The following is an 18317-nucleotide window of genomic DNA, read 5'->3' as shown; positions in this document are numbered from 1 at the left end:
TTGGCTGTGTTTGAAACATGGCCTCAAGAAGTTGCTGTGATCCCCTTGTCACCAGGATTGTGGAGGGCTTTGCTTTCCTCAGCACTGAAGCATGGGCAGCAGTGGCAGGAGCTGTTGACACGGGAGATATGAAGGGACTGGGATATATTTGGGCTATTGGGAGCTGGGATGATGCCACCTGGGTGCTGTGCCTTCCCTGGTGTTGGGATGCTGGCCCGTGTGGTCGGGTGGTTGCTGAGTGTTGCAGCTCTGCTCTGCCCTGCTCAAATTGCTGAGCATGGTGCTGGAAGAGGGAACACAGCAACATCCCTTTGCCAAGCAGCACCTGGAAAGCTGCCCTCAGGTCCTCCAGTTGTGTTTGTAACCTCTGTACAAATCTGATTCCCCATGGCTACCGCATTTGAGTAACGGCAGTGCACAGAGCTCTGCCTCCCAGTGCCACACCTGACACCATGCTGCTTCCTTTATGCCCTGGAGCTCAGGGGTGTCAGGGGTGTTGTGCCTCCTTTCCCGGGTTGTGCTGTCTGAGCTGGCTTTCCAAACCAGCCACTTTTCCAAGCCCAGCATTCACAGGAGACCTTGCTGGCAGGGACAGAAGATTTTATTGTAGTTTGGAACAAAATGTGATGCAGATCTTCAATTGAAGTTCACCTTTAGCACTCAGGGCTCCTCTGGCTCCAAGTGGAAAGCCATTGTGGTGGATCAGCTCTCCTGTGGTCTCTCTCTGTGCTGTAGCTGCCAGTGCACACAGCCAGACCCCCTCAGGTGCTGCCAGTCCCCCTGCTGAGTGTGCCGTTGGCAAACCTGGGGTCCGATCAGTCACCAGTCACCACGTGGTGCTCCTGCCTTCAAACCTGCTCAGGAAATGTGAACTTCCCTTCCATTTGCCAAATTTTATCCCATCTAACTACCCGGGTAGGTCTCGTTTCCCTCAGTGAAGTGCAGGATGGAAGGGGTTGCTCCAAAGCAGGCACAGCCAGGAGGGCAGTTGCAGTGCAGCCTCAGTTGCTGGTGGTGTGCAGGGAGCTGTGGAGTGCCACTGCTGGTGACTCAGCTGTGGAGTTGACTGGAAGTTAAGGAAATTAATCCAAATGGTGTGTAACACTGAGTCAGAATAGCAAACCCTGGCATCTTGTGTTGTGACATGTCTGCTATTTATATGCAAATTCAGTCTTTTCTGCAGAATTTCCTTGGAGATAAACATTTTATTAGGAAGTTAAGGAAGAGGACACAAAATGTTAATGGAAGATAATCAATGTGTAGCTTGTGACAAGGTAGATAATGCTGAGCAGAAGGGAGATTAGCTTTTGTATCATTTTAATTCTGGGAGGTGCATTCCCTTCCCCTCTGCCCTGCACACATTCTGCTTTGCAGGCTGTGCAGAGCTGCTCTTGGCTGAGCTGCCTGGCTGGGCAGGACTCTGACACTGCAGATCGCAAGCCTATGTCCCATGCCTGCACACTGGTGGCTTTCACAGGCTTCCCTCTGCTTCTTTGAGTCGAGTTTATCTATGCCCTAGACAAGCCCAGACTAGCAAACTAAACAGCAAGGCTGATCAGGCTCAGCAGGCAGGTAAAGCTCTGATGCATGCTGCTGCTTGGTGGGTCCAGACAGTCAGCTGGGGCACTGCCAGCAGCATCACTCCACGTCCTGCCTGAGCTGAGGCTTTGGGTGTTTGATGGGCTCCTGTGTGAGAGAAACATCAGCCAGCAGCCCTGCCCAGGCTTTGCCAACTGCTCTCTTAGTGCCCAGCTCATGCTGGCAACGGGTGAGCCTTGTGTGGTCACCTCTGCTCCTGCATTCCCCATGCTGCCAGGCCACAGTCCAGGGATCCCCACCCACTCAGGATTTGGCCACTGTCTCCTCCATGGTCACCAAACAGTTTCAGTATTTTCTGAGAAGTCTGTTCACTTAGAGCAAGGTAACAAATCCAGCAGCTCCAGCTCCCCTTAACAGATCTCAAGTGTGAAGCCTCCTTCGTTAATGAGCAGCATAAAATAAAAGCCTTTTTTTAGTGTAAGTCCTCAGTTAATTTTACAGTTGGGTTGAAGTGAAAATATCATTAAAGAGGGCAGCATGAAACTTTACAGGCATTGGAGCTCCCTGCACTGCCAGGGAGGGGTAAGTTGGTGTCTCAGCAGTGGCTGTTGTTGCTCAGTCACTCTCTGATCTCTGTTTCTGTCACGTTTGGAGCAGCAGGACAAAGAGGAGGCTTGGGTCACAGGTGTCCCTCCTTGGTGCTGCTGGTGCTGTGCAGGCTGCAAGGACACACCAGCAGGATGGGTCTGGTTTATAGAGCTGCAGGCAGAAATGTGATAAAATAGCTACTTCCCAGTGCCAAATCAGATCTGCCCTGCTCCATGGGTCACATAGGGCCAGGGTCAAACATCAGAGATACTTTGTGCTACAGGTACTTCGGTGAGAGCAGAAATAATGTTCTGTGGGAAACATCTGGGATACTAAATGGCATCATGCTTATGGCACTGGCAGGCAGGAGCAGAAGGGGCTTCACACTCAGCACTGATCTGGGGCTGCCCGGTGCAGGGCAGACAGCTGCTGAGGAGGAAGCTCCGGCAGCTCCTCTGCAGCCATTTCCCATCCACCAGCGAGGAGCAAGGAGCTTTGAAGGGTACAGAGCTGTGCAGCTTTGTGCTGCTGACAAAGGACAGAGGCTGTGGTTTTAGCTCTTCATCCCACTGCTTCCCCTTCCTTCAAGGAGAGCACTAGTGCCTGTTGTGATGGGTTCTGTGGGAAGCAGGGGAGAGCAGGCTTCCTCCTTCAGGCAGGAGAGCAAAGGCTCTATTTGCTGCTTCCATACCAAGCCAGGCTGTCAGCCAGACCGCATCAACCTGCAGCACTGCAGCCTTGGAGAAATGAAGGCAAAAGAAGTTTTCAATTTTAAAAAAGTTTAACTCTGTGAAGGGAAGGATGATGAGGAAATGCTCTTTGCTTGAACTCTGGCAGGCACTTGTTAAAGAAAGAAACATGATGGATGCTGTGTGAATTTGGGGGAGGTTTTGGGAGTCCCAAGGTCCTGCTTCCCAAAGGTGGGAACATGCAGAGCCCTTCATGGAGCCCTCCCCAGTGATGGTGAGCTCCTGGCAGGTGTCAGATTTGCTCTGCAGGACCTTCTTTATATAATTCTGCTGCTCTAACAGCAAAATGTGGTTTTAAAAGGTTTACAAAACCAAAAGCTGTAGCACCTTGTACTTGCATTCGAGGAAAAAATTGTTTGGGTTGAGAAAAATGCTGCTCTGCCATAGCCAGTAAAATGTGCTGAGAGCCAGGGGGGGAAGAACAGACCTGATGGCATAAAGCTCAGAAGCTTGGGTTTGAAGTCCTCTGGTCTTCTCCAAATACTGTCAGCCCAGAGGAGATGTTGTGAATGTTTTAATGGCTTGTGATGGGGAAGACAGAAGATTCCCTCTGCAGGAGGAGAGGTCATGTACTAAAAATGATTCAGCATTCTGTTTTGTCAAATCTTTCGTCAGCACTGTCTTGCTTTTATTGAGAAAATACTCGAGAGCAGAGCTGCTGAAGCTGCCAGCTAATCACTTGACATTCATTTGTCAGTGCCCTGTCACTGCCTGGGTCTCCTTCCCTGTGCTCTGTCCCTGGCCTCTGCAGCCCAGCAGGACCCTGCTGCCAGGGAAGGGCTGGAGGTGCCTGTACCCAGAGCAGGGCAGCTCCCTGCTGCTGCATCACCCTCCAAGCAGCGAGGCCTGGATGACCTCCGGAGATGTGGACATGTGGACACCGGGCACTTCATGACCCTCATTACCAGCTGACTAGCCTGTGGATTCCACTGATGTTGAGGTTTTGCATTTTTGGATTTTAAGTTAGAAGTACAAAAGGTAGGGGAGGGATGTGCAGGATCCCATCTGTGTGAGCAAGAGTTTATGAGCTGTATTTGTGTGAAGGGTTGCATCTAGTTAATCCATAATTAATCAGCAGAGCCTACTGGTTCTATAATTGGATGCTAGTGACAAGTTAATTAAAGCAAAATTGAATTCCTTTGTGTCATGTTTGTGTGTAGGACACTGCAGGTGATGCCCAGATCCCTGTCCTGAGCTGTGGGGCACTGCTGTCACAGCTGAGTGGCTGGGGGAGGATGGGAGAATCCTTGCCAAGTGGGAGGCACATGAGTGGCATGAGCTGGTGTTACCTGGGCAGGATGTGGCTGGACTCTGAGTGCCTCTTTGGGGACAACACTGGGTGAGGAGAGCTCAGGGACAGCTCTTTGCAGGGCAGCACTGCACCTTCTCTGCCCCTCGCCGAGGGGCCCAGAGGGCAGGAGGAAAGAGACAGAATAGACCTAAGGTCCAAAGTGCCTCCACCTTCAAGTGCCATCCCACCTGAAAGAATACAAGGAGATGTTTTGTTGCAGTGTGCAGACAAATCCTCTCAGAGCTTTGGGTGCCAGAAAGTCTGCTCTCAGCTTGTGGCTCTGGCTTGCATTCTCTGTAAGGTCTTTGGGCATAAGGAAGATGTTTGCTCCTCTGGTCAGAGGTGTGTTTCCCTTTCTCAGTGGGCCAAGTTGTTGAATAGTGCTGAAGAGCTCTTCAGACAGCAGAGCAATAGTCTGCATAATCTTGGAGGTAGTGTCAGCTTAGGAGGACACGAGGGAGGTCTCTGAAGTTCTGCCGTTGTTCGTACAGGTGCTCGCTGGCCTGGTGGATCTCACCATAGCAGACCATTATCTTCCAGCTCGTTATCTGTCATGAAAATGAGCTCTTCATTCCCTGATAAAAAATTAATACAAGAAAAATGTCAACCTTTCTCTTGCTCATTGAATGTCAGAAACACTCAGCTGTTTGCTGTGGTGCACTTCAGTAAATCTAGAAACACCAATTCAGAGAAATTAAAGCTTTGCTGCTGCGTTTTTGGGGCAAGGAATGAGATTTTTATGTTTGTTGCCTGCAATGTAAACTTGGTGATCCCACAAAAGCTCCTCCAGTGGGGCATTCTTACATGTTGCTTACTGTGGCTGCTGGCATTGCTGGTGAGCGATAGTGAAGCTCTAAGGATTTTAAATTAGAATGGGAAGATTTAGTATTGGCATACAAAATAATTTGGTTTAGGTTGTGTAAATGCTTTTTAATTAAGGGATTTATTGGAACAAGGTTTGAAGGTCAACTCCTTCCAAGTTTTCTGTGCATTTATATTCAATTTCAGAATTGAGGAGCTGCTGAACACTTTAAATGACTTCCTGAAATGGGGAAGGGAATGTCAGCTTCTGAAGCTGCCATGGTGGTGCCACAGCTGAGCTCTCTCAGTGTTTTTGGTGTGAATTATGCCACCTTTGCCAACAATGTGGAGTGACCAGACAGGGAAGCTGTGTGGTCACCACTGGATCACTGCCTTCAGTGCCTTCTGCTCTTAAGTGTGAGTAAGCAGCATAAGGGAGCAGGACCAAGAACCTGGACACCTCTCAGACCAGCTTAATGCATCACTTTGTATATCTGCAGATAACTCCAGGGCTAATTTTGCACGGAGGAGGCTGCTGACACAAGATTTCAGCTAAGGCTTCTGCTCCATCCCAGCAGCAAATTAATCCAAGATACAATTGTGTGTGTAATTAATAGTCCCCACATAACACCTCTGTAAGTGTGTTCATGTATTTGTTCCCAGCTGCATTTGTTAACTTGTCCTTACCTCCTCAAGTCACTTTCTGAATATTTCTGTACTCATGTGTGCAGCCCCAGTTGAGTCTGCACCAAACCAAATCCTTTCTTGTGTAATGTTTCCTCAGATATAAACACCTTGAGACCTCAACCTGTCTTCATTAACTTCCACTGAACCTGTGCAGTCTCAGTCCTGCTCAGAGCTGAGACGATCAGCACAGACATCAATGGTTCATGCAGGTTTGGATCTGATTTTCCATTGATGTTGTAGCAGACATGATTAAAGCCTTGAAGTAAAATCACAGCTAAATCCTGTCATAGCCTAGCCCATTATTTTTTGTTCTTCCATTAGGATTTTAGGCATTTCTTTGACATATTTTTATTGCCAGATTAGGAGGAAAACACTTGAGCTGTTTGCAGCAGTCTCATTATATTGTCTTTATAACATTTCTAAAAGAAGATAAATATAAAATACTTCTGTGCATTGTGGATATATTTCAGCCTGACATTAATATGCTCCATGGCTTTCCAGCTCGCAACTCTTCCAGCTGGGTGGTGACAGGAGGCCCCCACACCTTGGGGCAGTGTGGCTGCATGAGCGGCTGAGGCCAGATGTTATGCAGGGCCCTGGGCAGTGTCTCTGTCCTGGGGGCTTTGTGGCCACCTGAGCAACTGCCAGGACAGTGCTGGGTTAGAAAAACCACCTTGTGAAACCAAAGCAGCCTTTTGTACTGCTTTTCCCACCACAACACATATTTTCCAGTCTTTTCCGTGTGACACCTCCAGCTTTTCAACTGCAGACACCAGCTGTGTTGGTTTCCTTTTGTATCTGGACTCCTTTATCTCTACAGTGTCCCTCAGGCATTTGTCTCCCTTTGCTCTGGTGCTGCAAGGAGCAGGGTATGAGCTGTAGCTGTGTAACCCTTCCTAAGCCCTCTAAGAAATCTTCCTCTATCTTGGAGAAACATTTACCTAGGTGCTCATGGTCCCTGAGGGGGTTCATCTTCCCAAAGTATTCCATTCCCTCCTCCATGCTCCTTTGGCCACCTGTAGCTGTAGTTCACAGCCATTCCTTGTTGTTGTCAGGTCACCAATGCAAAGATTTAATGGTGCTGGGCTTTGATTCCTGAAGGGTGTGCTCAGGAGGTTCTGGTCTTCATTTCCAATGAGTGGCTTTGAGATGAGGTTTGGCAGCAGGACCGCTGTGGCCGGTTCTGGAGCACTGTTACCTGCTGCAGTCACAGGATGCTCATTACCTTCACATCCAGAGATGTCCATGGTGAACGCCTATGTCTTTGCCATAGAGGTCAGAGATGCTTTGCCACCAGAGAGTGACTCTGCTCTGTTAACTTCTCTGTTGTGGAAGAGGAGATGATGTTATTCTGAGATGGTTTGTAAAGTTATTTTAGTTTCCTCACTCAGCATGCACGAGGATGGCTTCAAGTCAGTGCTCACACAGCATGGCCTCTCTTAGAAATCCATTGACTTTGTGCTCAGCTTTGCCCTTAGGTGGTGCCTGAAATGTCTCTCAGGTCTCCAGAAAACCCTGGAGATCATTCTGGAATATTCAAGTTGGTGGTTGCCAAGCCATGGGGGTCTGTGTGGTACAGGAAAGTGATGGGCAGGAGCTATGTGGGAGCAGGGTGCACACAGGGTGCCTGGCTGGGTTGGTGCCTGGGTACCAGGTCTGGGGTTTGGTGGTGAGGGATGTGGGGAGCAGGAAGGAGGTTGGGAGTGTGAAGCCTTTTCTGTCAGTTTAGGAGGTGGTTTGAATTGGATACTCTGTGACTCACTGGCCATGAGCACCGACCCCAGGGAAACTTTCAACTCCTAGATAGCCCTAATCCCATTCAGGATCCTGTGTGCACTCCCTGCTTGAACTGTTCCCAAGGGAAAGCTGTGACTTTTTCCTCCTGCATCTCACAGCTTTGCCCCTATCCAGGCAGCATCCCTCCTGAATTGTTCTCACTCTGGCCAGGGTGATTAAGCACTGAAATCGATCAATCAAATTTCTTGTGATGAGAACTACTGTCATTCATTAATCTGAATGGGATTATAAATAAGAACTGGCAGATAGGGGAGACAAACATGTTGACAGATAGACCTGCTGCTTTGAATACAAATTGCACTGCTGCATCTGGAGGGTTTAGCTCCTGGCAGCCTCAGGATGCAGCTTCCCTAAAGGTAAAATTAGACTGAGATTAAAGTATCCTCACATTAATAAAGAAATCTGCATCTGCGGGCAGTGGCTGCAGGCCTGCGGGGTGCATACCAATGATCCTGCAGCAGGTCTGTGTGCTGCACTTTGCTTCCTGTGCAATTTATGGAAGCCTTCTTGGGGTTGGTTGCACTCAGGGGTAGCCCAGCTGCAAGTGTGAGGCTGATGCCAGTCTGAGCAGTAACGTTGCAGGCCTGTGCAGGCAGCTCCTGTTGAATCGGTTTGCAGTCGACAGCATCACAGCAGAAAATTCGCATTCCCATTGGCTGCAGCAGGGCTGGAGTCCCCAGGCGGACAGGGTGGCTCTGCGTGGTGGTTCTCTCCCTGCAGAGCAGCAGCACGCTGAGATTAAAGCCATCGCTCCTTGTTGGATTGGCCTCATGCCTGTCTTTTCATCAATATTTAAGCCTTATTAAAAGAATTACCAGCATAAAAACTCAGGAGTTTGCTAGCCTGTGCAGAGCACGCTGCACCCTTGTCTTAGGCTGTGGGGGAAGGTCAGAAGGTGCCTTGCTGCTCACCACCACGGGGAGCCAAATTTCTCTGCTTTGCTGCTGCCTGCACCAGCTCTACCTCCCCAGAAATGGCCTCTGGGTCAGTGTCTGCTCCATGTCCTTCAGACAGGCAGAGGCAGGGGTTTGGTGGGACGTAAGCCACCTGCAGAAAGGTGTAACCTTGGGCTGTGACCTGCTATAAAGCTGCAGGTGGGTGATGGATGGGAAGTGCTGGAGGATTCAATAGACAGTGGGCAGCACCAGTGGCTGCTTTTCCTGAAACCCCAGGTGGCTAGCATGGAGACCAGGTACAGAACAGAGGTCTGGGCAGCTGGAGGAGGCTGTTTCCAACTTATTATTGTAATCATTTAAGCCATGGTGTGCCAGCCCCACTGGATTCCTAATAGCAGCTCTGCCTTTGTGGCATATCTGATGGGAGAGATACCATGGTGCCTGGCTTTGCCATCTGCAGGGCTTTGATTACCAAGTGCCTCCCTGCGAGGAGAGGGGCTGCACACTGTCAACCTAACAGGGAAGGTGGGAAACCTGGTGGGAGCTTCTGTCAAGGTGGAGCTGCCACCTCCCATCCTCTTCCTCTCCAGCACAGCCCCTGTCCCCATGCTGCCTTCACTGCACACCTCAGTGACTGCAGCACCAGATCCCAGACCTGGGACTGGACTGGGGATGGTGGCCTTCACAGGGCTCTGAGTGAGGTGAAGATGTGTGGTTTGTGCCATGGGGCTGTGGTAAAGAAAGGTCAGAGTGGGAGTGTGGAGGGGTGTCCGTCAGGCATAAAATTCAAGTTCTAGAATTTGGAACCACATCTGTTGGTTCCTGCATTCGCCAGTGTCGGCAGAGTCACTGCTGGCAGCAAGCAAGTTCAAACCTGCAGCCTTTGCAGTGACGTCAGAACTCCACAGAGGGAGAATAGGCTTTGAAAAGCAGCCCATTAAACCGTTAAATATTTCATTAAATATTGAACATTTCAGAAATTGCTTTCTAACAAGTCCTGAAGTAAACAGAGCAATATTTGGTAACAAAGCTACCAGAAGCAGCAAGGTCCTGTGACAGGGAGTTTGGCGCTGGACCTTGCAGCTGCCGGGACATCTTCTGCCATCAGCCAAGATCCCTGGGTTCAGACACCGTTACCTGGGTGCTGGGGACATCCAGGGTGTCAGGAGGGCTTGAAACGTTTCAGAGAAAGAGCCAAACCTCAGAATTCTTGCAGCAGGCTGAATGCTGGCACAGCAGCCAATACCCTGGCGCTGCAGAGGTTTGCTGTGCCAGGCGCAGCCCAGAAACAGGGGACCTGGGTTCTTGGGGATTTTGCAGCCCTGTGGAATTGTTCAGATGGGTTTCAATGTCTGCTGTCAGTACCTAGGGGCTTCTTGCCCAGACTAGCAAACTCTAAGCAATTGCTGAAGTTTTGTTGGCATTGATACCAGGCAGACCTTGTGCCAGCAGCACCTATCAGTCCAGCACTGAGGGCTGAGCACATTCTTTGCACTTGGCTGAGTCAAAGTTGCTGTCTTTGAGCAGAGGAAGATCCAGACCTGTCTGAGGTCTATTTCACTGAGGTCAGGAGTGAGAGAACATACTTAGCAATGTGCTGATGATTTGCTGCAATAATGGAAACCTTTGGATGCCTCCTCATGTTGCGACACATTGCTCCCTTGTCAGATCAAAATAAGACCTGGGGTGCAGCCTACCCACACCCTGGGTGACCCTCAGCTGCTGGGTTCAGCCATGCTTACACCTTCCTCTGCTGAGAAGCTGAACCAGGCCTTATCAGTACGGAGAAATGCTGAGGTTGGCTCTTGTGTCCCTGTCAGCCTGGTGTCACCTTGCGTCACTCTGCCCTGGCAGAGGTGTCACAAACCTGCATCTCCACTTGCCTGGCCAAGCCCCCAGCCTTGCTCCCCCTCCCCAGCCCTTCTTACTGCCAGGGGAGGGAAAGCAGGATGGATAGCACTGGGTTCCCTGTGCGTGGTGCTGGCATGGAGTCAGGGGGTTTGGAGGAGCACTCTGGTTCCTCTGGCTGAATGTTGATTAATGGAGCAGGCAGGAGCTGCTGCTGCCTCCCAGCTCCCACGGCTGACACCGGTGAGCCTAATCGGATGTTTAAATTGATTTGAAATGTGGCTGTGGCTTTAGCATCCCTGTCCTGAAGGAAGGACCATCTACTGCAGGATAACCCAGTCACAGAGGGCACTTTCTTCAGGTCTGAGGAGAGAGGTGACACGCAGAATGTGAGGGTATCTGCTGGCGCTTGCTGCTTTGGTGGCCCAGAGGCAGAGCCTGGAGGTTTGCAGCTGTTTTCTTAGTCGTGCTCTGCCCCACCAGAGAGCCACAGAGTTTGGTGGGTGCTTGGTACAGACAGATGGGAAACGGCTCCTACCTGTAAGGCTAAGGTATCACTACAAAGAGCTAACAAACTTCTCGGATCAGGAGCTGTCTGAGGTGCAGAGAAATCAATTTCGAGAAGATTGGATCACATCTGCTGGGATAAGAGAAAGTTGGTGGAAGGAGGGGATGGGATGGTATCTGTACATCAGACAATGGCAGTGTCTGTGACAGGGCTGAAGGATGCAGGCAGCAGCCTGTTCTTTTGCAGGTGCATTTGCTTGATTCAGGAGCTGCTTGTGAGAGTTTCACATCCCCTGTTCTGAGCATTTTGTGTTCTTTTATTTTTCCTTTTTCTCTTTGTAAACCACATCGTGGGTTCACTTGTCTGGCAGTTGCTGTTATTTGGGGCATTTTTTCCTGCTGTTGCCATGAGCGTGCTCAGTTGAAAGACTTTTGGTTAGGGCTCTTAGTGCAGAGCTGAGATGTTTGGGTTGGCACATGGAACACCTCCCATTTCCAGCAGGATCATTCCTCCCTTCACTGAAGAAACAAGGAGGATCTGACAGACTGGATGGCAGGGAGCGAGGGAGGGCAGCCCGCCTGCCCCGTGGGAGTAGGGGATGTCATTGGTGCCCAGCACCCGGGGTTTGCTCTTCAGCAAGGGCGCTGTGCAGGAGTGGGCAACTGTGGCACCCAGGGCAAAGCCTGGGCCATCCCTGCCGCTCCTCAGGCCAGGGCAGGGGCAGCGCCCTCCTGAGAGCACCTGAGAGTCCTGCCTGGGGTGGCTGCAGGCTGTGGGGTTGGAAGCCTTGCACCGTGGAGCTGCTCCAGTGTATTTTAATAATTTAGAGCCACAGGTCTTGCGTGGCTTGTTCTCTAAAGATTGATTTAGCTTCTTATTAAGGGAACTGGGGATTCAGTGTGAAAATCTGAACAAAATCTGGGCTTTTTTTTTTTTATTTTAATATCCACTGGTGTAACTCATTGGGGAGAAGAATTTCAAAGCCTGTCCAACCCTGTCTTGAATTTTTGATTCTCTTACTTTCCTAGTTCCATTCCCAAGGTGTTCTTATTAAGGAAGCACACCTCAGCATTATTGTATTATTTTTAAATAAGCCACAATCACTTTAAGGAGCTCAGGATGAAAAAATTCACTAATACCTTGATTTTTTTTTCCCCCTCTGGTTTTCAGAAGTTTGGTAATGCGAAATGTGGGCTGCATATAAATGTTAGGGTAGGCACCTGTAATTGCACATCCCTCCCCGCTGTCCAGGGAAGGGCTTTTCTCTTTAATTACTCGTTGATTTCAGGAGGTGGGGATGGAGTGGAGCTGGCAGGGTCTGGCTCCGCAGGGGCAGCATGGGGGCTGCAAGAAGGAGCTGAGAGCTGCGGGCTCTGGAGGCAGGTGTGGATTTCATGTCTGGGGGAGATGCGTAGGGTGCTGCTCCCAGCTGCTTTGTTCAACGAGAGCAGGACTTGAGGACCAAGCCTGTGCTCTGGGTGCCTGCAGCTGTGATTTGACAGGACAAGCACACAGCTCCCCGACAGCAGCACTGTGCCACGCTGCCATGGGCATCCCTGTCCTACCACCACCATAGGGACAGGAGCGATCCCTACAGGCCAGCATCTATGCCCCTTAGCCAGTGCTGCCTGGGGCTTCTCTGGGCACAGGCTGCTGTCCACTCCGGGGTCCTGTGGGAGGTGCCAGGCAGTCACAGCCCAACCTCTGCCCTCAGGCAGAGATCAGAACGGTGCTGAAGTGGCACTTTCTCCTGGGACTGTCCAGAAATGCCATTCCTCTTCTGGAGATTTTGTAAACTTGAAAGAGAATCAGGGGGAAACAACGTTCTCCCCTGTCCAGGCCATTAATTCAGCCTGCTCAGGACAGAATTAACCTTGGCAAGCCTGCTAGAGGAGAGAGTCATTCTAACCTTAAAAAAATCTGCTGATGAAAGCTGGTTTCAGAAATTCGATTTCACTTAATGCGCTGGCTGGGCGCCCAGCCTGGCATTAGCACAGCCACAGACACACAGGGCCATGCTTTTACCTCCCCAGAGGAAAAATAAAAGAGGCACAGCCATCCTATGAACCCCTTTTGCCTGCTTTGGGCATGTCTTCATGTGAAGAACTCCTCTGGCTGCAGGTGCTGGGTGTGCTCTGGATGCCCATCTCCAGGGAGGTGATCCTGCTGTCCTCAGCAGCAGCCACGCTCAGTGCCAAGCTGTTGGCTGCTGGCCAGGGCCATCCTGCTGTGGGGCAGGGCAGTTCATCGCTGCTCTGGGCCCACTGCCTCTCTGCACCCTCTCCCTGCAATGCCCCTGTCCTGTGCCATCACCCCTCATGGGCTGGGTCATCCAGCAGAGCTTAGCTCATTAACTTTGAAAATCCTCCAAAGCATGAAGCTCAGATTTCTAAGGTTTCTGTTTATACCATAAACATTGTTTTAATGCTTTTTTATCCCCAAATTAATGTTGTTTTATTGCTGCCATCACTCATTTTGACTTTCTTCCAGAAGCTGGGTTTCCAGGGCCTCTTGCTCCACCACGGTGCCTCTCTTCACAGCCTTCTCCCTCAGTGCCAGCGTATGGTCCCTGCTGTCCTTCTGAGGCCCCGGGGGCTTGCTGACATGTGGGTCTCCTTCGTCCAACTGCCCAAGTTAGAGCATCCAGCCCCAAACATCAATCCAGGACCAGGTTCCCAAGTTGTGCCGAATGGGGAGGAAAAAAGAAAAAAGAAACAAAAGCCCCTCCCAAGCCCAATGTGTTCTGGATGCTTTGCATATTCTCTGAACCCTCAGGGATTTCCAAACCATTTGCTGTGATGCTGAGAGTGGTTCCACCGGGGTGGGAAGGGTTCCTGTAATTCATTGTTGATACCTCTGGGGCTGTAGGAGAGCTCTGCAGGCAGAGAGCAGCCCTCCTGCCTGCCCACTGCAGAGAGGGCTCAGCACTGCTGCCTGTCCTCAGGCTTTGGTTTCAGCAACACAGATTTCAGTCATCTTCACAGCAAATCAGGGCTGTGTAGTGGGGGTGTGCTGATATGCGTTGATATGCATGGCAGACATTGATGTGCATTGATAGACTCTGGTAGGTCCTTCCTGAGGCACTATGGATGCCCCTCGCTGTTGCAGAGCCGCCTTGAGTGGTGTGTTCCTGGCCCCAGTGGGAAGCTGGTCAGAGGGAGATGCTGCTCCTGCCAAGCTGCTTTCTGAAGCAGGGTGACCTGCTCTGAGTCAGCAGAACCCAGCGTTAAGGAGACTGTGCTGTAGCCCCCTGTACCGCGCAGCCAAGACTCGCTGTTGGGGATTGCTAAGCTCCGGTGCCTGCCCCCCCGACCGGGCTGGGCTTCAACCTGAGGCTTTTCTGTGGACTCTTTTCTGCAGGTTTTCCCCCTTCTGTTTTCCCTCATGCCTCTTTCTGCCTGTGGAACATACCCTTGACACACTTAACAACATTATTCATCCTTGTCATTTGTGTTCCAAAAATAGCTTGGTGGCAGCAGCCAGGAACCGTTAAACCCTTCTGAATTCAGGCAGACCTCGCGAGCAGGGTGCTGGGGAGGGGACTCTGTGCCAGCCACCTGGGGGCACTGCGTCTGTGACCACAGCTCTGCCCTTGCCACATTATTGCCCACCTTGCCGTGTCGGGGTGGACAAGCATGCTGCTAGCAGGAGGGCTTCACTGTTTGTGAGGTGCTCCCCCAGGCAGGAGGGTGGTAAATGAACAGCATCCTGCGCAGGGGGTGGCATGGACAGAGCTGGTGCGGGCTGGTGCTGTAATGGCATCAGCAGGACACTGAGCACAGGCTACCTTCACCAACGCCAGGAAGGCCTTGATGCCATGTGTCAACCTTCACATCACCATTGATGCTATGGCATCCATAGCTGCAGAAACTGGTGCTGGTGGCAGCTAGGATGGTGATTTAGCAATGGGGTTTTCCAATATCTGTCCACCTAGGTCCCACTTAGGTGGTTCAAAGTCCTGCTGAAGCCTGGCTGGAGTCAAGGCCATCCCATCCTGCTGCCACTGCAGCTGGGATGATGCTCAGTGATGACTCACACCCCGAGCCAGCAAGGACCCCCTCTGGCAGGGCGCAGACAGGGCTGGGAGCCAGGGCAGAGCAGGGTGATCACCATAATCAATGCTGCCACTGGAGTAAAATGAGAAAGGAGATTCCCTTTGGAAATCTCCTGCAGTTGGGTCTGTGTTCCCCTCTTCAGTGACAGACTCTGGTGTGCTCAGACACACAGCCCATGATCTTCCAGGGGAAATATCTGAGGAAGGCTGTGAGCAGGCTGCTGAGCTGCTGCAATCTGATGTTTAAGGCAAACTAATCACCTTTGGTATGGGAGAACGTGGCACTGTGCACAGCCATCCCTGCTGCCTGAGTTAAACACCAGCAGAGGCAGGTAGTGATATTGCTTTCTTAATAATAAACAAATCTTCTGGACAGGATCTTTTACATTAAATCCAGTTTTGTGCACTGGGTTTGCACTGGGTTCAGCTCCCAACTGGCGCAGCAGTGGTGAAAAGTTTTCACGTACTGAAAGTCTGCTTTTTTCCCCAGAAAGAAGTCCTTTGCCTTACTGAGTTAAGTTAATCAGAGAGGCAGAGTTCATTTAAAAGGAACAAAAAAACAATTGTATCTTGGTCTGACAGCAGTGTTTTCAGCTTATAAACCTACATTTTCAGCCTTCAGCCCCAGGTGACAGTCTGTGGAAAAGCAGGAGTCTGTGTTTGCTATGAAAGACAAAGGTGGAAGGGCAGCTGAGCAAAGTGGGGTGGGGATGCAGAGCCCCATGGGGAGTCCCCAGCTGCCCCAGCCAAGCTGTGGGTGGCTGCAGGGGCTCTCAGAGCAATTCCATAACCTGGGTAGTGGTTGAAGGAAGAAGTTTGGGGTGGCACAGCCTGGTGCGGTGTCACCAAGCCGGGAACAACATCCCTTGCACCACTGGCGAAGCTGCTGGGTGCTGGCTGCCATCGCTAACCCCACTCTGCTTTCTCTCTTTTTGTGTCCCCAGTGCCTGTACGGCTGCTATGTCCACTCCTCCATCATCCCCACGTTTCACAGAAGGTGCTACTGGCTTCTGCAGGTAGGACAATGAGTTCCTCTCTCTTGGGGTCGTGTTTGCTGCTGGGAGGTCGGCGACCCCATGGCACAGTGTCTGGGGGCATCTGGGCTGTCAGAAGGGAGCAGGGAGTTTCTTAGTTGCCTCTCTGCAGGGGTATGTCAGACTGTCTCTAGCAGAGATAAAGCTGAGGCCAGCTCAAACCTTTCCTGAATGGTGGGTTTAAGAATTTCAGTTGTGTTTTCCAGTTCTGGAGAGGCAGGTACAATTGCTTGGCAATTGCTTAGCACTTGATGGCATGGGAGAGAAATCAGCCCTGTGGCAGTGTTTCAATTTGGGCTGGATCCTGTGGGCAGCTTTGCAGTGGATCTGCTTTCCTCTGGTGGTTTGTTCAGTCTCAAGGGAGTGTTTTGGGGGTCACTCAATGATTTTTTTTTCCTGTTGTTGTGGCAGAGTTAGGCTCCTGGAGGAATCCGGGGCAGATTTCCTCTTACTTGTGTGAGGTTTGAGTAGTGCCCTGATACCCCTGGGCCTCTGCTGGCTGACCCTGCCTTTGTGCAGCTCTTTATGTAACTGACTGGTTACTGCTGCTCACAAAGTGGAAGCCGTTTGCTTTGTTTTGTTTTGTGTTGTTAGAAAACAGCGTTTGACACATATTGTAATAATGTTATTGTTTGAAAGATTAAACCCTGGCAGTCCTGAAACCGAACAGTTCTGAGGAGTGTGACATCTGCTTCAAGAAGCAAATGGAAAGAATCTTTTTCCCCTGCTTTTGCACTTGTGCTTCCATATTGTCCCTGTGAAGGCAGAGGGCACTGTGGTGGGTGCAGTATCAGGGCACTTGCTTCCTCTGCTCCTGCCTCCTCAGGACCCGGACCTTGGGCTGAGGCTTGCTGGAGGCACTCAGGAGCTGCTGCGCAGGCTTGAAAGGTGCCACAGCTCCCCAGCAGCTGCGTACCTCGGCCCAGCTGCCAAGAGGTTTACAGCATCCCTGCAGGGCAGCTCAGCTCGTGAAATGTTTTTCACATAAACTGAAGATCTTAAGGAAGGGCCTGTCCTGAAGAAATCCAGGGCAGACAGCAGAGTCTTTCCTGTTAGATCCCGAGAGGAGCAGATGATGCCAAATCAAACTGCAGGGCTCCAAACTCAAATTGAGTTGTGATCTTTAGGGAAGCTGCTCCCAAACCACAAATCTTTCCCAGTGCCTTCAAGGGAGGATTTCCTAGCTCTGCCATTCTGTCTGTCAGGAAGCATCCCAGGATTCCAGTACTTTTTCCAGCCTGAGTGATGCTCACGTGGCTCCCTGGCCATGGGCAGTCCCCATACCCTGCTCCATCATGGGCTGTCCAGCCTGTGCTTGTCCCTCCAAGGTCCTTCCCTCGTGGCTCACCCTCTTCTCTTTGCTTGCTGCCTTTTGTATTTCTGTTTATTTTTATCATGTATCACCAGAGCTGCTGCTGGATTTGGCTGTGCTGGCAGTTAGCAGGTTTGCATGGGATGAGTTGTATTGCAGCACCTTAGGGGCTGCTACTGCACCTTGAGGCCTGGTTCAGAGGTGGGGTGTCAGTGTTCAGGCATCTTTTGTGCTCTGGTGAGTGCTGTGGACTGAGAAGAGTGGGTGGGAGGTGTGCTCCTCACAGGCCTATTTATAAAAGGTGGTGCAGGACACCTCTCTGGGGCTGTGGTTTGCTGGTGTTCAGGAACAAGGACACGTTGTGCCTTGGCTGTGGGAGGAAGGGGTTCTGTGATTCATGACAGCATCTCCTGGGCATAAATGGGCATCCTTCAGTCATGTGTTCAAGGTTATGCAGCCAGAGAGAAAAGAGCTTGCTGAGAACAGAGGAAGCTTTCCTAACACAATGCCTCTCTTCAGTGCTGTGGTGAATTCAGGGGGACTGACACCTGAAAGTGGGAAGTGGAAACCAGTCAGCTCAGGCTGTCAGTGGCCAAGGTGCAGCTTTCTGAGTCTCTGCCACAAGAGGTGACCCTGCTGTAGCCCTGCCATGTGAGCCTGAGGTCTTCTGCTCTCTGTTCTGAAGGGCTTTTACATTTTTCCAGACATTTCAAGCTCAGTAATGGATTTTAAGTGCTGCCTTACCTCAAGAGCCTTTAATGTGTTTACTGATGCCAAGTAAGCTTTGCAGTGTCTCTGCAGGAGATGGTACAGCCCTGGGGCAGCCTCCTGGAGCTGAGTGAAGAGCCAGTGAGGTGTCTCCTGCGCTGGGGTGATTCCTGCACTGAGTTCTCCTACTTCTCTATCAGTTTTCTGATTTCTAGACCTATAGAATCAATTCTGAGTGACAAGCAGAATTGCTTGCTCAAGGAGAGAGGACAGGGCTGAGGATGCAATGACCTCTCCAAGGGGTGCTGAGGGGACTCCAGTAGCACTGCTTCAGTAACCTGTTGGCTTCCTGAAAACAGCAGTGCTCTCAGCATTTGCAGTCAGGCAGGTACAGGCCAGTGCTGCTGAAGCCTTTTTTGGGGCAGGAGGGGTGGCAGGTCCCTGGGTGCCTGGAGCAGCATCAGCACAGACACTGCCACAGCTTTGCTGGCTCAGCTGCCAGCAG

The 18317-nt window shown here is 51.0% G+C and overlaps 1 protein-coding gene across 3 annotated transcripts in view; it reads left to right on the top strand.

Annotated features, from left to right (window-relative positions):
* CAMTA1 (calmodulin binding transcription activator 1) overlaps window positions 1-18317 on the top strand; it is a 211768-nt gene that overhangs the window by 92163 nt on the left and 101288 nt on the right. For all 3 annotated transcript variants that reach the window (XM_054395140.1, XM_054395138.1, XM_054395139.1), the window contains exon 5: window positions 15703-15774. In XM_054395140.1, coding sequence (XP_054251115.1) covers window positions 15703-15774 — 72 coding nt within the window. The remainder of the gene's footprint in view (window positions 1-15702; window positions 15775-18317) is intronic.

This window comes from Indicator indicator, chromosome 32 (assembly GCF_027791375.1).
Source record: "Indicator indicator isolate 239-I01 chromosome 32, UM_Iind_1.1, whole genome shotgun sequence".
Lineage (NCBI taxonomy): Eukaryota > Metazoa > Chordata > Aves > Piciformes > Indicatoridae > Indicator > Indicator indicator.
The sequence above is the reverse complement of the archived record's forward strand: the minus strand, read 5'-3'. Positions and strand labels throughout refer to the sequence as shown.